The sequence below is a fragment of the Gobio gobio genome (genome assembly GCF_949357685.1).
Source record: "Gobio gobio genome assembly, chromosome: 15".
Lineage (NCBI taxonomy): Eukaryota > Metazoa > Chordata > Actinopteri > Cypriniformes > Gobionidae > Gobio > Gobio gobio.
In genome coordinates, this window is record NC_137108.1 from 15,306,611 (window position 1) to 15,332,661 (window position 26,051).

Sequence of the window (26,051 nt, forward strand, 5' to 3'; positions counted from 1 at the left end):
AGTTATTTATGTCTGTTGTGTAAATAGAGGTTTGTTAATGTTAGGTTGTATTCAATTCACCCCCCAGGCTTCCTGCATTGAAAACAAACAGGATTGGATCAAACATGTACGTGAAGTTATCCAGGAGCGTACCATCCATTTACGGGGGGCACTCAAGGAGCCAATCCACATTCCCAAAGCCACTGCAACCAAACACAAGGGCAAACGGTATGTCAGCCAATCGCATCAATCCATTGCCTGATAAGCATGTATGGATATCTGGAACTTAGAATACGCTCCAGCTGAAGAAACTCATTTTAAGCATATTAATATGAAAAACCTGGATGGAATGGCTTTCTTTGGTCAATTTGCACTTTTAACTGATGTGTATCGTATTGAATAACAGGGATGGAGATGACCTAGACAGTCAGGGTGATGCAAGCAGTCAGCCAGACACCATCTCCATCGCCTCCCGCACCTCCCAGAACACATTGGATAGTGACAAGGTGAGTGTGAAAATCTGTTGACCTCAGTCTAAAAGTGTCATGCTACGCCTGCTGTTCAGCTCTGGTGTTTTGGTGGCATGTTTAGACCTGCAGAATTTTCAGGCAAGGAAAATGGTTTAATGTCTACATTAAAAGTTTTAGCCTCACCCTAAAACCCAGATTTGATGGGTTTTGCCAACTTTAATTTGCTGATGTGGTTAAAAAGCCTTTTTTGTCCCATCACATTCAAAGACCACGGTAGTGAAACTTATAATAACGTATAAATCAAGTCTAAAATCAACTTCTTAAAGGGGTAGTTCGCCCAAAAATGAAACTTTCACCATTATTTATGTTGTTCCAAACCCATAAGACCTCATTTTTGTCCATTAATTGAAAGTCTATGCAACCCAAATTTGAATTCAAAAAGTAGTTTGGATGGACAAAATTTATGAGACAATATAAATAAATATCTTCAATTGTGTTCTGAAGATGAATGGAAGTATTGGGTTTGTGAGTAAATGATGACATCATTTTTATTTTTGAATAAACTAGCTCTTAAATTCATTTCTGAGTGCTTGTAGAACACTATGACCATTTATAAGCTTCATCTTTTGCCATCTTGAACAGATTTGCAAACCAATGCAGTGCCCACAACGTTTATCTAATCTTCACCAAAGCTTGATCTGATCATCTGCAGTCTAATCTTTCTTTACAAAAAAAAGTAAATGGATTTCTGATGTTCAACACTATGAATACTTTAGCAGTGATTCATAGTGTGCTTTATATCTCTGCAACCATTTGTAATACTGACAGACAAATTTTGCAGGTATCATTGCCGCAATGTCCTGACAGCACCGCATTCATTTTATGACAGCACCACCTTATGGTGAAAAGTTACTTTTACATATATTTGTAGCCGCTTATCCTACAATCACTGCCAAGGGTTCAATGACTAAACAAGTATGTTTATACAAGCTATGTGGTTGGCCCCATTATTGCTGCTTGCAGCTATAATCTGTAAATGGCATTTCATATCAGATGGATGAACATTCTGTTGAAGTTCTTCATTGCTACATCTTGATCTGATTCAAAAACAAAGTCTTGTTTTTGCTCTCCTTGAATGTATGTTCTTATTCAGAGATTATACTGAGCTGCTGGAAATTCAGTGAAATGTATCTTAGCAAAAAAAAACATCTGCTTCATTCATCTCTGCCAAGGCTTTCTCAGACAATAGGCTGGAACACACTGGCTTGTGTACAATAGAATTGTAATTTTTTTGTTGTTGCAAATAATAGTTTATTCCAGGCATTAGATTTTAGTGACACTGGCCGCATATGGGAGATTATTCGAATAGGGCCACTTTCACTATGTTTCTTAAATGTTAAAATGTTTCACATGCTCGGGAATAAAGATCTAATCATCGCCTTGATCATGTGGATTTTGGTATGTTGGTGATGATGTGCATTTTTGTATTAGATCATTTAGATGCTGGATTGTTTCTGAATAAAAATTCTCAAATTATAATCTGCAGTATAATGACACTTGCAGTGATGATGTTTCTCATGATCATTATGTAAACATCTTAAAATGAATTACATTTCTGTTACTATGCAGTTGTGGCAAAAATGACTCCTCAGGCCCATAATAAGCAAATATAATATTTTTCGTAAAAACCAAAAACACTAAATTAACTGAAAACATAATTTTTAAACTTCTTAAGTAAAAACACTTTTTATATAAAAGGGAACAGAAAATGTCTCCTAATTGAAGAATCAACCATACAAGAAGTTCGGACACAGTGGCGTCCAGTAGTTCCAACATTTCTTTAACCTGATTATCAACAGACGTAATGAAGGTTCCTCACTGGGGAACGTTGCTTCGGTTGCTTTGGATCTAGCAGCACAGACGCTCATCTTCCCACTCACAGTCAGAGCTCTCCTCTCACTCGCCCTCACACATGTGCATGTTTTTGTCACCGATATGTATTGCAAGCCTCCTACAACAACACGCGTTACATGCTGATACTCTCTTGAATCTAAACACACTTGGATGCACCATCTTTGTCTTTCTCTGTCTCCATTTCCATGTCGGTATCATCCATGTCTCTTTGTGACATACACAAACAAGTAAAGAGTATCTCGCTGTCACCAAATTCACTCATGTACCGTGACGACCCCTCACAAAGGCTCACTGTTTTAACCGTCTTAATGCACACAGAGCCCTCTCAGTTCACCACGAGGTGAAAAGGTGAGGCTCCCAGAAGCGGACGAGTTCCTGCACGTCACTTCTAATAAGCATTAATTTGCCTCCTGCTCCTTTAAATCTTGGCACATTGTGTCCGTCTCTGCCTCCTCTCTCTTCCTCCTGCCAGGCGTCACTCCTTCAGACTGATTCCATCTCCGTGGCAATGCGAGGATGTGTCAGCAGCCTTCAACCGCCTGCCACTTTTCCTCACTGGAGTCCTGAAGACTTGAGCTGTAGATGAACTGTAGATGAGGTTCAGTTTGATAAGAAAAAAGGAAAGCAAGATCATTCTCTCTTCCAGATTGAAGGATATGGCATTGTTGCATTTAGGGGTTTTCGGCTCAAAACATCATTCTGTGTGATGTTTAATGCATAAGGACGTGCTAGGAGGTGTTGTTTTGATAGAAACATGGCGTGTAAAGGTTCGGGATCAGTGGCTCACCTTTTGAGCTCATTGGCGATGCCACATTACCAGTGGGTACGTTAGTTCTGACTTTAGATGTGTCTATTTTCTTAGATCAATTTTGTTTTTTGTAGGTCACTTTGTGATTGTTTTTTTTTATTGTGATGCTTATGCTTTCCTCCACAGTTGTCCGGTGGCTCAGAGTTAACGGTGGTCATCCACGATTTCATGGCAAGTAATGGATCGGAGTTGACTGTACGTAGAGGTCAGACGGTGGAGCTGTTAGAACGGCCCCATGACAAGCCCGACTGGTGTCTGGTTCGCACCACTGACCGCTCACCTGCCCACGAGGGCCTGGTTCCCAGTTCCATGCTTTGCATCGCCCATTCCCGCAGCAGTATGGAGATGGAGGGAATTTTCAATCATAAAGGTAAGATGGTTTTCCTGTTTTCTGCAGATTGGGTTTAGTTAGATTTGATTGGACTGTAAATGTGTTTAAGTCTGAGGTGTTTTTTGGATGTTCATGCTAGCCCTGGGTTGTAATTCCCATACAACAACATAGCTCACTGTTTAAAGGGATAGTTCACCCATAAAGAATCATTTTACTCACTCTCATGTTGTTCCAAACCTGTATGAGTTTCTTTCTTCTGTTGAACCCAAAAAAAAGATATTTTGATGAATATTGGTAACCAGGCAGTTGATGATATCCATTGACTTCCATGGTATTTTTTTTCCTACTATGGAAGTCAATGGCTACCGTCAACTGTTTGGTTCAACAGAAGAAAGAAACTCATACAGGTTTGGAACAATTAGAGGGTAAGTGATGACAAAATTTTAGTTTTTGGGTGAACTATCTCTTTAACTTTTATAGTATGATGCGTCATTGAAGAAATTATAGCAAGTCACAGAAATTACTGTAACAGCACATCTATTGTTTAAGGATTACTTCACTATTTTGGTTCCATGTCATTTGTCTTTATTTGATGTTTGATTCATTGCTCATACCCCTGGGTTCCCTTATGCACATGCACATACACATTGTTAAAAAATGGCATTGATTGTTGACACGCTAAAGTATATACTGTAGTTTAAAAGATATGTAATGTACTGCATGTTAGCTTGCTTATTGTGTCCAAGAGCATGGTCTATTTAAGTCCACATGTCATACTACTAACAAGAAGCTATGCTTCTAAGCACAGGTCGAGGCTGTTGTTCCAACCACGTAAGTTTGCGATGCTTTTTGCGAATGTTCGTTGGAACTATGGTTGCGGGAAACACTGAAACATTTAATTGTGTTGGTAACACCGGAGCTTGTAAACTTTGTTGGCTAATGATGCTTTTGGGAAACACACACCTGCTTTGATATGGGGTCAGATCAGGATTTAGATTGGGGCTTATTTAAGTTTACACTTCACAGAGGCTGCACAACTTGTGTTGTGTTGTGACAACTATGGGATAGTGTTTGGTGTTCCTCAGCAGTCGTGGGAAGAGTTTCTGTGTAAACGCTTGAGGGATTAATTGAAGACACGTCAACACACGTGTCTAGGCTTTCCATCCGGGCCTTTGTGTACGAGTTGTTAGGTAACCACCTTTGACTCAATAGGAATAGTGTTTTAATCTGTTTGGTAGTATGAAAGGATGCCAATTTTTTTATATTTTTTTATTTATTTTTTTTATGAAATTTACCTCATGGATCAATTTTATATTGGTGATTGATTATACAATTTTTTTTCATTATTACAGATACAGATTTCTAGCTGTGTACAGGATTAAATATCAAATATAACAATCCAAAATTGAATCTGATTATCCTAATGCGGGTGCCAGATATTGTGTGTTTTACCTCAGGAGGGATGGATCAAAGCTGTGTACAGGTGTGAGTGTCTGCTCTTGATTCACCCTGAACCCAAATACAATTTTAATTGCAGTCCAGCTTTGCTCTTTCTTATTAGGGTTGAAGTGTGTTGTGCATGCAGTAACCATGGTGATGGGTTGTGTCAGGTGATGAGCAGGGTTGCCAGGCTGCAGGGGATTTCCCTGCTAGGAAATAATCCATCTACACAGGACAGTTAATGTGATCTTGTGATTTTGATTATGCCTTTAAAACCAGCCATTTTGTACATATAGGCTACTACCGTTCAAAAGTTTAAATAGTTTTGTCCAGCAAGGACACATTAAATCAAAAGTGACAGTAAAAACTTTTCCAAATTTTCTAAAAAATAACATTCAAATAAATACTGTTTCTGTTTCTAAATAAATACTTTCTTTTTATCAAAGAATAAAAAAGATGTATCATAGATTCCACAAAAATATTAATTTGTGTGTTGTAAAATTGTGTGTTGTATTTAAAGTTATTCAGTACATCAGCTGCAGTCTGTCAGTTCCTCATGATCAAAGATGAGTAACATGGAATTCATGGTGGTTAGTCACTGCTTTTGAAAACTCTGAATGGACCATGATTTGTGACAAAGAAATGATTACAAAGGAAAAGCATGTGGTGAAAACTAAGAGGGTCACCAGGCAAAGATTTTTGAGGTCACCCACACAAGGATGACTGGGCAGCATCTGAGAGAAGATCATTAGTGTGTGCAGGGTGTGGTGCTCAGTTTGGAGAATTCTGGGAAGTTACTGAAATTGACTTATTTTTAACTCTTTATGTAGTTAGAAAATGCTACTTAAATCTATCTATCTATCTATCTATCTATCTATCTATCTATATATCTATCTATCTATCTATCTATCTATCTATCTATCTATCTATCTATCTATCTATCTATCTATCTATCTATCTATCTATCTATCATCTGTCTGTCTGTCTGTCTGTCTGTCTGTCTGTTTATCCTTCTGTCTACCTATCCATCTGTCTGTCTACCTCTCTGTTTGTCTGTTTTTCGGTTTGTCTGTCTATATATCTGTCTGTATCAAAGATGTGTAACTGTCTGTCTGTCTGTCTGTCTGTCTGTCTGTCTGTCTGTCTGTCTGTCTGTCTGTCTGTCTGTCTGTCTGTCTGTCTGTCTATCTATCTATCTATCTATCTATCTATCATCTGTCTGTCTGTCTGTTTATCCTTCTGTCTACCTATCCATCTGTCTGTCTACCTCTCTGTTTGTCTGTTTTTCAGTTTGTCTGTCTATATATCTGTCTGTATCAAAGATGTGTAACTGTGTCTATCTGTCTGTCTGTCTGTCTGTCTGTCTGTCTGTCTGTCTGTCTGTCTGTCTGTCTGTCTGTCTGTCTATCTATCTATCTATCTATCTATCTATCTATCTATCTATCTATCTATCTATCTGTCTATCTGTCTATCTGTCTGTCTGTCCATACATCAATCCTCTGCTTATATCCTTAAAAAGACCAACAATGAATGTTTAGGAGATAGTCAATGAACGGCTAATAAAGTATTATAAGTCATAATGGAACCAATAAGTTAGATGCAATTGTTGCTTTTTGTTGCTACATTATTAGTAACGAGGTCTCATACCTGTGTCATTTAAGTCCATTTTTAAGACATCGTTACAAGTAGACACGCACCTTTCCTTTAGCAGAGGTCATGGGAAATGTCAAACAGCCGGTTCTCTTACAGCAAGGACAATCAGTATTTATAGAATGTGAAATAGGAACCATCATAACTCATGATGACCAGTGTATTCTACCTCTTCAAATTGCTGCCCTGACTATTTTGTTAGCCGAAATATTCAAGGTATATTTAATTTTTAAGGCAGCTGGTGTGATGCAACATGTCCCCAGGGGCTAAAAAAAATAAAACTTTTACCATTAAACCAGAGCAGAATCCTCAGCAGAATTTTGATTAGTTCTGGCATAAGCAGTTGCGGATCTACATATGTGTAAGAGTGTGTGTGTAGCAAAGGAAGTAGTTCGACTGGCCACAGACCAGCTACTGTTAAGCAGCCAAAGACGCTTAAACAGGGAGATCTTTGTAGCCACCCGCTCCGGTGCAGCCTGTAAGAGAGGCTGCCATTTGTGTAGGTGATATAGAGGCAGTTGTTTGTATAGTTTACTTCATTTTCATGCTGTGACCTGATATTGGCCCACTGTACACTTTAAAACTGTCATTTACCGCTGGGATGTATTATTACTGTGTTCCCGATAAAAAAAATGCTGAAAATGTTCGAACAGGTCAAAGCTTGACTGATGTTGTTTTGCTGAATGCCATCATCCACATGCCATTTTCAGCAATCTTAACCTAAAAGACCTGTAACACATTATTTTCAATTTTCAATTATTTTAGTCATCTAATTGAGTGCATCTCACAAATCCTGTCAAGAGTAATATTATATCAAAAATGACTTTCCATGACTTTTGAAAAGCTTATAAAACCTAATATGAAAAGCTTATAAAGTATTATTACATATTGGAACTAATAATTTAGATGCACTTCATTTCTATCTTTTTGTAAATACTCTTAAGTAGTATTTCTTAAGCTAAAACAGTACAATTACAAAACAAATAGTTATTTACAGTGCAACCTCTATAAATCATGGAAAACTCATGAAAATGCATTAATCAAAGAGTTGGCGATATTGTGTATTTTAAGAATTTCACATTCGAATTAATGTATTATTTAAATTGTAAAGTATTTATGCATCATGGCAGAATTTATTCTGTGGTTATTGTAGATTCCCAGGCCATGCATGATGTTAATACTATAAAATGTAAATGTAATAAGAATCTGGACAATAATTTGGGAACAAAAAGTAATACTTTCACAATGCTTAAAAAAAACCTTATGGGTCAGAATTTAAAAAAACAATTAAAATATAGTCTTTTAATTTTTTAAGCATCTAAAATATATTAAATATAACCTGGATATGTTCTTTTTGAGATTCCCTCTATTAGAAAATGAGTAAATAAGCTGAAACAGTCTCATTTTGAGTGTTTCAGGATCTCTTCTTTCATATTAAAGGATTCCAGGTTACACCTCTTTCCTCTCTTTGAGTCTTCTCATCCGGTTTTCCCTTCCTCCCTCTCTCTCTCATTCTGAGCATAACTTAGTCACAGCTGTGCATGGAACACCAAACCTCCCTCTTTCTCCATCCCCCTTCCTCTCTCCCTCTCTCTCTCTCTCTCGCTCTCTCTCTCCCTCCCTTTCTTTCATAGTCCATCACTCTCTTCTCAGCATTATGTGGTAAAATCCTTTCAGTTTAGAGGAGTTAGTGTAGTCTGCCTCCTCTGTCCATATCACCTCTTGGTATGGCACATGGAATACACTCATTTTTATCAGTCAGGCCACTCTGTCACATGGGTTCAGCTTCAGGACGCTCAGAGAACTGCAAGTATTGGCTGCTGGATTTGGGTACGTGCCTCACAGTGCTACAACACTGTCAGAAATTAATGCAGTCTTCGAAATGCAGCTTATTATAAGCATAGGGTTTGTTGATATGCAGGTTTATTTTAAGGATCAAAATAGTTGATTGTTACAGAAACTACATGAAGAAATTGTATTTTTGTTATTGTCTGGTTTTAATCTATTTAAATTAGATGTGATTTAAACAATCAATAATGTACATTACGCGGCATCTGCTAATGATAAAGCTTGGTCATTGATTATTTATTTAACTGAACTTTTTTTGTCTGTTTGGTGTTGAAGTGTGCTAGTTTTATAGATGTTCCTGTGTCTATACTGTAGAACATTCTTCATATTAATTCAGTTACCACAATGTCACTTAATTGGAAATTGTCTGCATAGAGTTGATTTTAAGGGACCAATCGGCATTTAAAAGTTGTCTCTGACTGTCTGCTTTTATATTTGCAGATCCAAAGTAAACAGGTCAATGACATGACAATACTTTTTTTTTATGTCTGGATCAATTATTTTATTCAGATATGCATTAAATGTTATACAATGAATTGAAAAAGAGAAAAAAATGTGGCTTTCTATGATGTTTTAATTTTTGAATTAAATTAAATTTTCACATTTTTGGAGGCATAAATTAAAAAATACGAAAGTATTAAAACTGTCCTTTTTTATAATGAAGAAAGAAAAATCATTATTATTATTATTATTATTATTATTATTATTATTATTATTAAAGTAATAAAAAAATAAACCTTTAGTAGTTTATCAAAAAATTATACTTTTTACAAAATTCTCATTAATATTTGAAAATATTATCAATAATATTATCATTAATAAATTCTCATTAATATTTGATATTTAATATTCTTCTTCACCATGTCCCTTCAAGGGCTCCGTCTGTTTTCAAAATGTTTTTTTTTTTTGTAAAAGTGTAAAGGGTCGCTAGTGACTAGAGGTATGTAATACTGTAAGTATATTTTTTCTGCACAACAATAATTTAATCTATATATTGTGCAATTCACCCTAATTCCTCAAGGACAGGTGGTAATGTCTGATACACAATGATGACGTGACGTTTCACTCATAATTACTGCAGGCAAAAAAAGTATCAAAAGTATCATCTCCAAAACTTGAAATGGATCAGTGATTTACTGCAGAGCAAATACTGTACGGAATCAAATAATAGTGTCAATGTAACTTGATCCTTGATCTGGTGAAGAAGCTGAACATTTTTATTTTGAAGGTGTTGAAAATGATAGTTTTGAGAATATGGTTGAGATCACAAAAATTAGCTAGATGCTAAATGTACTGGGGAAATGACAGTGATGATGACAGTGATGATGATAAAAAGCATCTGCTCAAATTGAACCCTTCCAAGTTTCAAAAGGTAACGATATATGCTTTATTTTATTATTTTGTAATTGTTATTAAAACATCAGGAGAGTTTTAGGGCTCTGTTTTAACAATATTTAATATTTAAAAATGTTTGTGTGCTGCTGCACATCCCTGTGTGTATAATAAGTAGAGTGTATGTGCGTTGTGCACCCGCCTATAGGCGCATATTACTAACACGCCCTTTAAATAACACAAAAAATACTGCACTATTGACTTTAGACCAGGTTTTTGATGGTCAATGGTGCAGTCGTTTTCAGTTGTCTCAAAATAGCAATGCGCCAATAATGCGCCTGAACACACCTCGTTTTCAGACCAGCACGCCCATGGGCAAATAGATGAGCGCGAGTGCATTTGCTATTTAAACAACGTGGCGCTGGACGTTGAAGTGATAACTGCATCAGACTGAAACTACCAAAAAACTCTTGCATCGTGCCTACAGTTAGCTTGAAAAATGTATTCAACTGTTTTGGAAAAAAACTTGCCACCATGTATGTATTTGCTCAAATGTACAGTGGATCATTACATTTTACTTAGTGAATGCATCGCATTAAATATTTTAAAAAATTGAACTTTTCATGAAAATAGTGTAGACGTTTCTTTTTTAAAACCGTATGAAACCAACATGGTATCAACAACGACTAGATTTTTCCCCTTTTTTATATTGTGGACTGTCATTTGTCATTGCCCAAAATAGCATAGGAATAGAAATTCATGATGGTGTTTATATTTGTTTTTTGTTCATAGGCTGTTTGATTTAGATGTTATGTTGGTGTTTACATGCTCTGGGTCATGGCTCTGCTTGAATACAGTCTGGGAATTATCTGTACCCTATAAAGGATAGTTCACCCAAAAATGAAAATGCTGTCATCATTTACTCACCCACAAGTTGTTCCAAACCTGAATGAATTTCTTTCTTTTGCTAAACACAAAAAAAGAATATGGGTAACCAACAGCTGATGGGACCCCATTGACTGCCATAGTATGGAAAAAAAATACTATGGTCCCATCAATTATTTGATTACCCCTATTCGTCTTTCTATTCGTGTGTTGGCGTGCGTGCGTGCGTGTTTAGTAGAAGAAAGAAATTCATACAAACAACTCAAGGGTGAGTAAAGGATGACAGTAAAGGATGAGGATTTTCATTATCTATCCCTGTAATAAAGATTGTCAGGCATATGCAGCAAAACATTGTGAAGCCTGTGTATGTGTTTGTGAGTGAGCCTTTATTATTAATTCAGACATAAGAGGCTCTCAGAGAAACAGACTGGATCTTTCTAAATATTACCCATCAGTCCTTGAAGTGAGAGGCTGCATGAGTATGAGAAAGCATCAATCTGTCACATCTCAAGCATGTGTTATCACACCCTTGTTACCTCTGTTGGGACGGATCATTTCTTTAAAAATAGTTCTTCAAGAAGTTCAATGTGCAGTATGTGATTAATATCTGGTATAAGATATCAGCCTGTGTCTATGCGCCGTGCACCCAAAAACTGGTACATAAAAAAACTATGATTGGTCACTTTACTTGTCAGTCAGACAGAACCACATTGAGAGTTTAATCAAATAAACTCTCTAATCTTTGCGTGCGTTTAATCTAATTCTGTGCGTGCGTGCGTGCGTGCGTGCGTGCGTGCGTGCGTATAAATGCACACTGCATTTAGTGTGAACTATGACAGAGGGGTCAGACAAGGGTCAGGTACTTGAATATACTGTCCACAGTAAGGACAAACTACTGAGACAGCTGAGAATGAATATATACAACACGTGAAAGAGTCAAGTTAGGTCGTCTTTATTCATATAACACTTTATACAATGCAGATGTGCAATAAACAGGGAAATAATCAATTATGAAAAATTTATCAAGTCAAATTCTGCTGTAAAACACCTCTACAAAGACAATAGTGTCATTATTCTCAAGTCAGTTCACTGTTGTTTCAGATCAGATCAATAACTGTGTAAAGTTCATAAATTATTAAATGAGTTCAATTCAGCTATAAGTAGCTCTACAGAAGAAAATAGTGTCGTTCAGCCCAGTTAGTTGAAAAAGGTATGACTGTACATGTATTTTTATAGTGACAATCAATAAAGATTTATTTATTAGCTCTTGATTTTTCCACTCCTCCCCTGAAGACCGTTCATCAGAGGCCTTCTGCATTTCAATAGACTTAAAAAGAATATCTTATGCAAGCTTTATGTAATGACATACTCTCTGAGGAGCAGAGCAAGGTCTTTTAAGAGGGCTGAAAACAGAAACCTCTCTGAAGTGAAAAATAGAGCTATGATTTGCATCACCTTGTGGTGAAAAAAAACTCTTAAACTTCACAATAAACCCCAGAATAATGAACAACTGATAGTCAAATTTGACTTTTAAAATATACTTGATATCATTTTAGTTATTATATAGTTATAATACTGCGGTACAATGGAATTTGAGTAGCTCTGTTTTGAGAAATGTACAGTAGTACTGTGTATTTTGGTTGAAAATGGTGTTGTTTAAGTGGCCCCAAAGTAAATAACTAATGATTTTTTTTACGATAGAAATTAATCAATCAAAAACTTACTTTTGCTGGACAATAATTTTTCTAGAGCTGATGTACAGCCAAAACAATCTCTCTTCCATTAATTTCCTATTATCACTGTAAAGCTGCTTTGAAACAATCTATATTGTAGAAAGCGCTACATAAATGAAGGTGACTTGACTACAGTGGCCCCAAAAATATTTAGATACTTGAAACCACATATTTTTGAATGTATTTGTGTTATATAACAAAATAAATGGCATTTATTTAAAATGAATAAATAAATACAGCAAGCACACTTTTTTAAGCTAAATGAAAGTTGTTGGGTTTTAAATTCTACAAGAACCTATGATATAGACTATTGATACAACATTTTAAAACATGACTTTCTTGTTTTGATGTTATTTATTTATTTATTTTATTTGAGATTATATCACTGACTTCTGTAGTTAATTCTGAGAAAGGGCATAATTTGTTTGGTGATGCCACTTGATTATTATTATTATTTTTTTCATCTAACGCTGTCATTTAGACATTTTATTTGTGACCAAAGTCAAAATTAAAATGTAAAAGTCTCCAAAATTATCCAAATAGTTTTGCCCCTTCGTATGCGTGATACATGCATGTTTATTTACATGCCGATTATTTTGTCAATTATGTAAAACAATTTAACAGCATACTTGCATGTGTTATTAACAACACTTAATAATGTTATACCATGCTGTTGTTGAATTCTTGATTTTGATCAGTTGACAGATTATTGATTAGTTGTTGATTAATTATTTTCTGACTGTACAGCTATGAACTCATGTTGAGAGTTGTGATAAAAGTTTTTCCAGTAGTTTAGTAAAACAAAAACATTGCTAGTACTAGCGAGACACGTAAACACCACTTATCTCTCTCTTTCTCTCTCTTTCTTTGAAGACACGCTCTCAGTCTCCAGTAATGAAGGAGGACTTTCGGGCAGTGCCACTCTGCAGCCGGGTCATTTGCAAAGCTCGCCTGGACCCAAACGGCCCGGAAATACTCTGCGCAAGTGGCTGACCAGTCCTGTCAGACGGCTCAGCAGCGGCAAAGCAGACGGCCACGTAAAGAAACTTGCACACAAGCACAAGAAGAGTCGAGATGTTCGCAAGAATGCAGAAGCCGGCTCACAGAAAGACTCAGATGACAGTGCCGCCACGCCACAAGATGAGACCATAGAGGAGGTTTGTGAGCAGAAAACCAATATAATAGCACACACAAACCCATTACTTTTGTCAGGTGTATTAGCTGAGTGCAATCAGCTAAAAAAACTGCATTAAATTGTGTATCAATTAATGTATTAAATAATTTTATGTATGCATTAATGTATATCATTCGAAAGTTTGGGGACAGTAAGATTAGTTTATATATATATTTTACTCAGCAAGGATGAAAAAGTAAAAAAGTTGATGATAATTGAGCACCAAATCAGCATATTCAAATTATTTTTGAAGGGTCAAGACACTGAAGACTGGAGTAATAGCTGCAAAAAATTTAACTTTACCATCTCATTTTAAAATACAAAAAAATAGAAAGGGTAACACTTATGGTATGGAAAAAAAATATAGAATATAGGAATGCAGAATAAGGCATTAATATGTGCTGTATAAGTACTAATAAACAGCCAATATCCTAGTAATATGCATGCAAATAAGCAACTAGTTAATAGCGAGAACTGAACCCTAAAATAAAGTGTTACCGAAAAGGGTTATTTTAAATTGTAATAATATTCCACAATATTACTGTTTTCAATAAATGCAGGGTTGATAAGCATAAGAGACTTTAACATTAAAAAAATCTATATTATATAGATATACAATTATATCAGGTATATTCAATTATATATCTATAAAATTATTTACTTTTTTTTTAAAAGAGCCCTATTGCATCAGTGAAATGGTTAAAACAGCGTGCAGACAAGTAAATGTCTATGGTAGTTTGTTAGTTGCCACTCCTATCCTGGTAAATGCATTTGAAATGTCAATGAAGGCAGAAGTAAGTGTAGCATACTGTCTGCTTTTAAGTGTTGCGCTGTATGATTTGTAACTGTCTAAGTGTTATTTATGTCTTGTGGTTTCCAGTGTAGAGCAGTTATAAATACAGTGCAGTGCTTCCGCTGGAGATATTTTGGTATGAAAATGTGCCACAGCTGTGGAGCTGTTTCATAGCTTAACAATTTGTATTTCTTTCTTTCTTTCTGTTTCTGTTTCTCTATTTCTTCTGTCCTCACAGAGGATGAGAAATGAGGGATTGAGCAGTGGCACTCTGTCTAAGTCTTCCTCCTCAGGGATGCAGAGCTGTGGTGAGGAGGAAGGAGAGGAAGGCCCAGACTCTGTTCCACTGCCGCCCCCTATGGCCATCCAACAGCACAGTCTTCTGCATCAGGACTCCCAGGAGGACAAGGTAACTGCCAAAGCTTCACCAAATCGACATGGATGGTTTTTGATATCCATTTTGATTTAAGATTATATTCATTTTTCAAACCTGCTATTTTGGACTAAACTAAGTAAATGGTTTTTCATAAAGTCAACATGAAATTTTATTTGGCTCTGTTACATACTTAACTTTAAATATGTTCTTGGTCTTATTGTGCAAGATTCATCAGTACATGTAAAAAAAAAAACCCTGCATCTTGCATCAAAATAAAATGTAAATGTAACTTGCTTCACCGCACCAGTATCAATACAACATTGCATTTGCCTGCACTGACACTATTAGAGGAGAACTGAACTGAGCTGGACGATGACACCACTGATTTCTGCAGAACGGCTTTATAGATGAACTCATTTATTAATTGATGATCTTTACAATGTAACTGAATAAACACAGACTGACTTAAACTGAATAATAGCCAGGTTTCCAGCTAAGGATTTTTTTTGTGGAAAAAGGTTTACCGATATAGCTGATGGATATGGCAGTTATCGACCATTTTTTGCAAATGTCAACACAATCTTTTTCCGTTTAACTTTAGCGTATAAATTCTATGTCGATACTTCAAATGTCGCACTGGCTTGCACAGAGATTAGAGCGGAGACTGCGAGCCAGGCCTTCTCGTCCAACATCAGTGCCTGACCTCACAAATGCGCTTCTAGAAGAATGGTCAAAAATTCCCATAAACACACTTCTAAACCTTGTGAAAAGCCTTTCCAGAAGAGTTGAAGCTGTTTTAGCTGCAAAGGGTGGGCCAACTCCATATTGAACCCGACAGATTAAGAATGGGATGTCACTAAAGTTCATGTGCATGAAAAGGCAGGCGTCCCAAAAAGTTTGGCAATATAGTGTATATAGAAACAACTCGAGGGCAGATGTTGTTGTTTTTTTGGCGATACAACAAAACTTATGCGACAATGCAGATTTTTAGGGATGATGTCATTATTCACACCATTTTATCTGTAAAATGCCAATTGGATGGAAACAGGCTGGAGACAGCAAATTTGGCAATCTTTTTTGAACGCATATTCACTTTGACGCAAAAAGTGGATATCAAAGTGATGACACTTTGCTTTTTAGTGCTGTTTTGCAGCTGAAATTAACTCTGTTTGCATCATTGAATCATTTCCTATTATCACTCTAAAGCTGCTTTGAAACAATCTGTATTGTATAAAGTGCTACAGCTGTGCTAGTCAGTCTAACAGGCTATCTTACAAATAGTTAATGCAGTAATTTAATGCAGATTCATGTAATAGTGCAGAGTTTAAAAATAATAATTACCATTGGAATGCAGTGCTCTTTAGGTGGAGGGGTAATTTCCTATTTCGTTTAGAAATGTTTCACATTACGAAAGTAGAATGTGTTGCAAATGCCATTTCATATTGACTTTAACCTATGGTAATGATAGGTTAGAAGAAGACTAGTGTCAGGCATCTCTAACTGCTGTCTGTTTTCTCTTTGTTTCTTAATGTTCTCCAGCATTATGTTGATTTCTGTTCTGCCTCTGTTTTGTCTCAGTTTCCTTATCTCTCTATGTAGTCTTCTCTCCTCCAGCCTTCTCCTGTTCTTTCCTTCTATTCAGTCTTTTTTATACTTTTATACCTCATCAGCATATTTTCCTTCTCGTTCATTAATTCATTTGAATACTCCACATGTCCTCAGTTGTGCTTTGCCAGAACTTGAGGCACAGATTAAGTAGCATTCTGACTGTTATAGCCTGTGAAAGTCCTTCTGTGAAGGGCCATGTGTGCACTTACTCTTTACCCAAAACAACCCAAATCTTCCAAACCAAAGTTCCTACTTCCGTTCCCCCCATATTAGTCCCTACCACTCTGAGATCAGCCCCTGATTGGCTGGCGAATCCAGAAACCACACTCATTACCATATTTGGACTGGAATGTTTCCGCCTTCAGTGTCAGAACACTACAATGGTGAGCATCGTTGAAGATTCACATAATAAATGAATATTGAAGTCTGGTCAATTATGCTGCCATAACCCAAAAGGGAAGTCACTCCACTTAATAAACTAGTCCTCATGGGAAAAAAGACAGGTAGGGCATTTTATCAGTCCACTCAGTGTACCACCAATAAATAACCAATTGATGAGTGAGTGATATATCCCTGTTGAAACAAACAAAAACAAAACAAACTGTGGAAACAAGCCTAAGGTGGTAGCCTTGCTAATTAAACCAAAATAGTTTGATCATTTTTGTTTTGTGAAAATCATAACAATTATGATAATCCAACCTTTGTGAGATTCTAAATATTGTTACTTGTTTTCTTTTTTGCATAGGCTACCTCCCGTCTGTCTGGACGTCCCAGCAGTTCAGAGACACCGAGTGCAGCTGAACTGGTCAGCGCCATTGAAGAACTCGTCAAGAGCAAAATGGTAGGAGATCACAGAGAGAAGTCCAACTTTTCACATGGAATATTTTTGTATTGTCGACTAAATTATTTTTTCTCTTGCTCAGAGTCTGGAGGACAGGCCCAGTTCCCTCCCTGTTGAGCAAAGAGACAGCAGTAGTCCTTCCTGCATCCCATCGGATAACTCCTTCCTGTCTTCCTCCTCTCCCATCGATGAGATGGATGAACGCAAGACTGGCTTCCTCAAGAGACGACAGTGCGTCCCCCTCTTATTTTCCTCAAATATGTCCTCTTTAGAGTTATTTTTCTTGGTGTAAACGGGCCTTAAGACAGCACCAAAATCGTATCCCGTGTGTAACCTTGTAAGTGACTGACTTGGAATAAGAATCACATCAGGGTTTTATCTCTCAAAAGACACTTTGACCTCTGCGCAAAAAAAGTTTTGCAGATGGTAGCATAGAGGGGTTTTTTTTCTTTAAAAAAAACAGGAATGGTACATACATAAAGAGCAAAAGAAGATAAAAGAGGTAACAAGTTTAGGACAGAAAAGAGTCGTACAGACTTGATACATCATAGAAAGTGAAAATAACTCTTGAATAGTGACTTGTTTTATGACTCCATACTGTCTTGGGATGATCTTGTTGGGTTTAAATTAGTTAATAGTTAAATAGCTAATTTAAGATAGGTACAGGATAATTTTGAATATTGGTTATACATTACAATATATCATGCAAATTGTCTCCTAATTATTGTGTTTGCTTTAAAGGGTCAGCGGCAATCTGGGTCAAAGCTATAGTCTGAACTTTGAGCATCACATTATAATGCTTTACATTTGGTTGAGTTATATGTAGCTTCAAGATTTATGCCATAAAGTTCAAAGCATTGAGGAACATTAGCTATGTTTCCATCCAAAGTTGCGAATTTAACTTAAGCACAAAATTGGAATATCGCATACAACATTTGGGTTACACTTTATTTTATGGTGTCTGTGAGTGTTATTTTATGATGTCCTGAGTAATATGTAATTATGCATAATTTATAGTTATAACAAGGACACAGTCAAATAAAGTGTTCCCAACATTTGCGAATAAAGCAGCATTTACATCCGAGTCGAAGAGAACAAAAATGGTCGCTTCCTGATAAACTGGTACTAAATATTACGATTGCATTTTATTTTACAGTTTGTGCACTTACACTTACAGTGTACTTACCTAAGAAAGTACAGGTTAATATATGTTAAGTACATGGGTTACGGTTAGGTTTAGGGATTGTTTCAGAGTTAGTACCTAGTTATTACCCAGTTATTATAATTACTATATTAAGTACATAGTAGGGGTGTCCCCGACTACTGATTTACACATTCGAATCAGAATTGTCAAATCATTCTGTAGTCGACCGATAGTCTAATCATCTATGTGTGTGTGAATGGGTTGGGAGGGGCACGACACTAGGTAGTCAGCAGGAGGGTAAAACTATTTTTATTTTATTTTACACACTGCACACAGCAACAAATTTTAAGAAAGCGACCAAAACTGCCTGCCAACTGACAGATGAACTGACAATGGCTTTCTTATTTAGTTTGAAATAAAAGGTAATGTGGTGGATAAACATTCGTAAAACGTTTTCTCACAACATTTTAAAGCCGCAATCGATATACAGAACATCACACAAATATATAAGAAAATTTTGATAAATAAACCTAAAAAAAATACCTGCCTAGAGAGGAAAAGAACACACAAAAGAAATGAAATTAAATCGGCAAAATTGCTGTGCCAGCATGCTTTCAGTGCAGCGCAACATCGACACAACGAAAAACAATAAAAAACATTAATTTACAGAATTAAATTAGAACAGAATATACATTTCTAATAATAAAAAAATGAATAAAAACGAAATAAAGTCAGAATCAAGTCACAGGGAGCATAATACAAAATGCCAAAGTGCAGGGGAACATATATTTTGAAAAAAAAACACAAGCCACAGTTAAATTAGGTAACCATGAGTGATCAATAAATAAAATAAAAATAAATAAATTATTAAAACAATTATTTTAATCATTAAAAGCCAGAATTGTGAACTTTCTCTTTTTAACTGCCGAAACAACAATAAACGCTAACTTGGCAGTTTTTAGCTAAACATGCAAATTAAAATTAGAAACGACTGAAATGTTTGAAAACACCTGTACCCTACCTGATCGAAAAAAAATCCAGTCTTCCATTCTTCTTGAGTGCGTTTGAGTCTTTTCAAATTGTGTGCGAGGAAAATCAACTTGTTAACGTTGGCCGGCAGCAGTGCGCTCTTAAACTTACCCATTTTATGTGGAAAGCAATGTTTTGGTAGGACATGAGCTGTTGGCACAACTTGCATTTTATTTTTTGGATCATCTTTTACCATTTCAAAGTGCATCCACACTTTAGATTTTCTTATTCCAGACATTGTAATCCCTGCCGCCAAGATGCTCCTCGTCTGTCACGGATCAGGGAAAGTGAAACTTAAATCTGTCACAGGGGTGGTTGGATTTATTCACACACACACATTCAAAATATTTATTGAATGCTTCTTTCTTTTCACGTTTTTTTTTTTTTTTTACAGCATTATCATAATTAAAGGCTGTATATAATTTAATATAACCGTACAAAACCAGTAGTTCAGTGTGAAATTAGACATTGAGCACCCATTGCCAAAATGGTATGATCCTCGTTTCATAACACCCGCGAAGATTCGACTGTGAGATCGGTGGTCGAATCAGGCTCCGCATATCGATGCATCAAATCTTCGACTATTCGGGGTCAACCCTAGTACATAGTATGTACATGGGGAATGGGACTGTAAAAAAAGTACTACCAATATCACTAAAAGAAGTAGGTGAAGCCACTGTATATTCGCAAAAATTATGTTGCATATAAAAAAAAAATACACACAGACAAAACGTAATAAACGTGGTCATGTTATCTTGCTTTCGGAGGCGGGTGTCTGCTGTTTGGGAATGAAGTCGTGTAATACCATTCTGGGAGGTAATTATTATATTTTGATGACAGACTTTACTCCATGACCAAAACAGCATTTCAGATGCTGTGCAACAAGATCGGTCCGCTTGTTAGTCCAGTTATGCCTTCCCAAGTCACGTGTCTTTTTTAATGCGCATAAAGGAATGTATTCAGTAAATGAGTTTCCATCAAAAATATCATAAAAAAAATTATTAAAATTGTATCTGACTCGAGCGCACACATTTTTTATGCACATTTTTTAGAATTGATAAGCATCTTGGCGTTTACATCCAGCGCTTTTTTATGCGATATCCCAAAATGTGCAAAAAATAGATGGATGGAAACATAGCTGTTGATGTGAGTAATTTTAATAATATTTCTTTATTATAAATATATTTTTGCAGATACTAAATTAAATATGTTTCTTTTCATTCCACCTGTCATCTTGGTTTGAATGTAAATGTCCTATGTTTTTATTTTATTTATTTTTTTCAGTTATGTACTGCTGGAACTGGTTGAGACAGAAAGAGACTACGTGAGAGACCTTGGTGCAGTGGTGGAGGTGGGATTATATTCAGTTCTTTTAACAAATACTGCAGTGAGATCACTATGGTGACCACTTGTAACCGAACACATTTATTCAAGTAAACATAATTGGCAGCTGCTGTCAGGGTTAAGTTCTGTTTGTTCAGTAGTCTATATCTATTGAGGGCTTACACAACTGTTGTGAATTGATCACATCATCTGTTCGACTGTTAAGAGTGTCTCTCTGAAATAAAATGAGAGTGGTTTGTATTTGCTGCTAATTCAGAATGATTACATGTTTTAAGTGTCACTGTCTACATGATAAACTTGTTCCGGCACCTGCAGGGCTACATAAGCAGGATGAAGGAGGAGGGTGTACCCGACGACATGAAGGGCAAAGATAAGATTGTCTTTGGGAACATTCTCCAGATTTATGACTGGCATAAAGAGTATGTGAAAATGAAACACTTGGCTTTTATCCTCTCTAATACCATATTAATACCCTGCTTTAATTTACTGGCTTCAATGTTGATTTAAAACATTAACGTGAACCTCTGATCTTTGTAGCTTCTTTCTTGGTGAACTGGAGAAGTGCTTGGAGGACCCTGATAGGCTTGCGCCCCTGTTTATCAGACAGGTATGATATGATTTGTTGTGGGGTTTCACTCTTACTAAAGCCCTATTCGAATGGGACTAGTTTTTTAAATAACGTTTGAGTTACAATTCTTATCACTCTGCGTCTGATTCGGTCAAGACTAACATCTCTGTGTTTATTTCCGAGATGGGGGTGTGTTTTCTAGATGTGGGCATTACAGACAATCATCTGCTGTGCTTGTGCGCATCACGTATATGTCGGTAACACTTTACAATAAGGTTTCATTAGTTAACATTAGTTCATGTATTAACTAACATGAACTAACGATGAGCATTACATTTGTTACTGTATTTGTTAATCTTTGTTAACGTTAGTTAAAGGGTTAGTTCACCCAAAAATGAAAATTCTGTCATTAATTACTTACCCTCATGTCGTTCGACACCCGTAAGACCTCCGTTCATCTTCAGAACACAAATGAAGATATTTTAGTTGAAATCTGATGGCTCTGAAAGGCCTCCATTGGCACAATGGCACTTTACACTCTCAAGACCCTTAAAAGGTACTAAAGACGTCGTTACAAAGTCCATCTCACTACAGTGGTTCTAAAATAACTTTATGAATCGGCGAGAATAGTTTTTGTGCGCAAAAAAAACCTAAATAACGACTTATATAGTGATGCCGATTTCAAAACAAGGCATCATGAAGCTTCGAAGCGTTATGAATCAGTGAGTCGAATCATGATTCGGATCGCGTGTCAAACCGCCAAACTGATGAAATTTGGCGATTCAAACCGCTGATTCGACTCGCTGATTCATAACGCTTCGAAGCTTCATGATGCCTTGTTTTGAAATCGTCATCACTATGTAAGTCGTTATTTAGGGGTTTTTTGCGCACAAAAACTATTCTTGTCGATTCATAAAGTTATTTTAGAACCACTGTAGTGAGATGGACTTTGTAACGACGTCTTTAGTACCTTTTAGGGCAGGGATGGGCAACTCCAGTCCTCGAGGGCCACTGTCCTGCAGAGTTTAGCTCCAACCCTAATCAAACACACCTGAACCAGCTAATCAATGTCTTCAGGATTACTAGAAGGCTACAGGCAGGTGAGTTTTATCAGGGTTGGAGCTAAACTTTGCAGGACAGTGGCCCTCGAGGACTGGAGTTGCCCATCCCTGTTTTAGGGTCTTGAGAGTGTAAAGTGCCATTGTGCCAATGGAGGCCTTTCAGAGCCATCAGATTTCAACGAAAATATCTTCATTTCTGTTCCGAAGATGAACGGAGGTCTTACGGGTGTTGAACGACATGAGGGAAAGTAATTAATGACTGAATTTTCATTTTTGGGTGAACTAACCCTTTAATAAAAATCCGGCTGTTCATGATTTGTTCATGTTAGTTCACAGTGCATTAACTAATGTTAACAAGATTTTAATAAAGTATTAGTAAATGTTGAAATTAACATTAACAAATATAAATAAATGCTTTATAAGTGCTTTAATAGTTCCTGTTAACTAATGTAGTTAACTAATGTTAGCTAATGAACCTTATTGTAAAGTGTTACCTATATGTCTTTTAATTTATAATGTGTTGATATAATTTTCACTTATTATTAAAACCCAATTTAAGTAAACTTCATGAGTTTATAGCAGTGGCTGTTTATAATAAACTTGCATTAGTGAGCAGAGAAATCTAGATTAGTATCTTATGCTTACCTGACAGAGATATTAAAATGGGCAGTCTTCCCAGTTTACGCAATTTGGCTCTATTTATTAATTTTATAATGTTATTTTTTTTGTCAGATACTATCCATATTGAAACTAAATGAATGCATGCCGAAGATTGGTGCACAAACTTCAATCTAATAAATGCCCCATCGACACAACATCCTCAATAAACCCGTCTCCGGCGTGATGACTCCGATTTTTCAAATATTCCGATCTAATATTACTTCTGATTTGTAATGTTGCCAGAATCATAATCAGACAATGTTTGTTTGTTTGCCAGAGGAGAACTGGCACCCCGACTGATCCTGGTTTCTCCCAAGATTTTTTTCTACATTATGTCACCTGATGGAGTTTTGGTTCCTTGCCACCGTCGCCTCTGTCACCTTTTGGCTTTTGGCTTGCTCAGTTGGGGACACTAATGCTGCATTCACACAGGGCGTCAGCTTTAACGCTTGACAGAGGGCGTGGCTAAAGCTTGGCGCTGATGCAGCCGTCATAGTGACAACAGCCAATCACATTACTTGCCGCGTCTGCTCTAGGGTTGTATGAACACAATTGGCTAGCGTCTGCTCTAGGGTATTTGCATAGAGCAATCTGATTGGATGACGCCTGCGTTGGCGCTTGAAAAGTTGAGAAATCTTCAACTTCTGCCGCTTGCAACGCGAGTGAATGGTCGCGACGGAACAAACAATTCAGTTCGGCAACGCATGACATCACCCATTCAAAGTAAATTAAAAGCGTTAACTCCGACTCCCTGTGTGAATGCAGCATAAATATTCAGCTATATTACTGATCCGCCCGCATTGACACTATGGGCCCTATTTTAACGATCTGAAACGCTAGTGTCAAAGCGCGAAGCGCAAGTAACTTTGTGGGCGGGTCTCGGCGCTGTTGCTATTTTCCCGGCGGGATAAATGGCTCTTGCGCCCGGCGCAAATCTAAAATGGGTTGGTCTGAAGTAGCTTCATTATTCATAGGTGTGGTTTGGGCGTAACGTGAATAAACCAATCAGAGCGTCATCCAACATTCCCTTTAAAAGCAGGTGCGCAAGTTCCATTATGGATTGCTATTATTATGGCGTATTTACCAGGCGCACGCCAGGAGCGGTTCACAGCCGAGGAGACTGATGTTCTTGTAAGAGCAGTGAAAGACAGAGAAGTGAAGTTGTAATGTTGTACATTATGGTAAAGGTGATTTCACAGTCTTTTTTTTTTTCAGTCGTTCAGTTTTTTCAGTTTTTCAGTTGATTTTTTTTTCCTGGTTCTTGACGGACAAACCAATTTGTCAGATGTCCTTATATACATATATGTCTTGCCACTATTGGGCAAACAGGTCTTATCCTTAATTATTACAATTAGCCTGAATCATTTGTAAGCTAGATTTATGCCTATTTTTTCACATCTTCGTGGCACACCACAATGATTTCCGTCATCTCATGTGTTAATATTTTTTTAGTGTAACAATTTATGATTTGCAAAAATAACTGTTGCATCTGTGTAGGTTACATGAGCAAAGTGTATGCGCGTTGTGCACGCTATAGCCTACATTATGGTCAAGCATGCGCCCTTAAAATAGCATAATGAACAACGCGCAACGCGCCACTGACTTTAGACTAGGTTTTTTCTGGTCAGTGGCGCAATTGTTTAATGGAACAGCAAAATAGCACCAGGGATTGTTTGCGCCGGAACACGCCTCCTTTTTTGCGCTGAACCGCCCAGGGAGCGCAAGTTCATTCACTAGTTTAGCGACGTGCTTCTGTGGAGGGAAAAGCGCGCTTTGCGCGGGTGCAAAATAGGAATGACACATGCGTCGGTGTACAAAGTCAATTGCGCTGGGTGCAAGATAGGGCCCTATATGATAATTGAAATGAGCTGGATGACATCACTGTTTTCTCCAGAGCGGTTGTACAGCCGAATCAAATTGCATTATTTTCCTGTTTTTAACACTGTGAAGCTGCTTTGAAACAATCTGCATTGTAAAAAGCGGTATATAAATAAAGGTGACTTGACTTGACAAACGGTAGCTTAGGTAGGTCAAAATGCATGAGCAGAAGTGTTAGGATAATACAATATCAGCAGTAACATTCGCATTCGGAGTTCATCTGTGAAACACACATTTCTCTACGCCTACCTAGAAAACGAGTCCCATCCCATTCCTGAAAATAATTGCACACCTTAGAAAGTTCGCCAACCAATCAGATTCAAGCATTCCACAGCACCGTAGTATAAATACGCATAATGTGACTTATAAAATGAACAGCTTTCTTTTGTTCATTAAAATTGACTAGAATATTCTAATTGTCATGTTCTTTGTTAGTTTTAGTTTCTGTACTCTGTTATGTTCTTATTTCCTGTGTTTAGTTCCTTTTTCCTTTGTTCCTTTGGTTTCCAATTGCTACTTTGTTTCTGTAGATACTAATAGTTGATTAAGTTCTGACTTCTGTGTGTGAAATTTTGTTTTTGGCAACAGGAGCGAAGACTGCACATGTACATTGTGTACTGCCAAAACAAGCCCAAATCAGAGCACATTGTTTCAGAGTACATCGACACATACTTTGAGGTAAGACTCAAGTTACTGTCTACATCCTGCCTGACATTTAAACATGAGTCATGAAAAGTGAGACAGACTCATAACCACACTCATCTTTTCTTTTTTATCTTCATCAGGATTTAAAGCAGAGGTTGGGCCACAGGCTACAGATTACAGATCTACTGATTAAACCAGTGCAGCGGATCATGAAATACCAGCTTCTGCTGAAGGTCAGAAGCAATGTAGCCATTCCTTCCAGCATTACTGACCCATACAGTCTCATCATACTTATGTAAAAAATAAATGATCTTTTGAGAAAAGATCATTACATTGTTTTATTTTAACATACTTTTTCTGATTGCATAATTTTAGGATTTCCTTAAGTTCTCCAAAAAGGCTGCTTTGGACACTGTAGAATTAGAGGTAAGTGTTTTTATTAAGACATGGGTTCGTTTTCAACTTTGACAAACCACCTAGTAATACCTAGTAATTGGAGACAACACATTAATAATATACTGGCAAATTTTACACACATTT

The 26,051-nt window shown here is 36.8% G+C and overlaps 1 protein-coding gene across 4 annotated transcripts in view; it reads left to right on the forward strand.

Annotated features, from left to right (window-relative positions):
• Positions 1-26,051, forward strand: part of triob (trio Rho guanine nucleotide exchange factor b) — a 186,907-nt gene that overhangs the window by 146,861 nt on the left and 13,995 nt on the right. For all 4 annotated transcript variants that reach the window (XR_013818063.1, XM_079837439.1, XM_079837440.1 and 1 more), the window contains 13 exons: positions 68-207; positions 386-485; positions 3,298-3,541; positions 13,264-13,547; positions 14,596-14,766; positions 17,087-17,182; positions 17,265-17,413; positions 20,640-20,706; positions 21,015-21,118; positions 21,237-21,306; positions 25,455-25,544; positions 25,652-25,744; positions 25,887-25,937. Coding sequence is in view for 3 of the 4 variants with exons in the window: in XM_079837439.1 (XP_079693565.1) it covers positions 68-207; positions 386-485; positions 3,298-3,541; positions 13,264-13,547; positions 14,596-14,766; positions 17,087-17,182; positions 17,265-17,413; positions 20,640-20,706; positions 21,015-21,118; positions 21,237-21,306; positions 25,455-25,544; positions 25,652-25,744; positions 25,887-25,937 (1,659 nt within the window). In the remaining variant the exon portion in view is untranslated. The remainder of the gene's footprint in view (positions 1-67; positions 208-385; positions 486-3,297; positions 3,542-13,263; positions 13,548-14,595; positions 14,767-17,086; positions 17,183-17,264; positions 17,414-20,639; positions 20,707-21,014; positions 21,119-21,236; positions 21,307-25,454; positions 25,545-25,651; positions 25,745-25,886; positions 25,938-26,051) is intronic.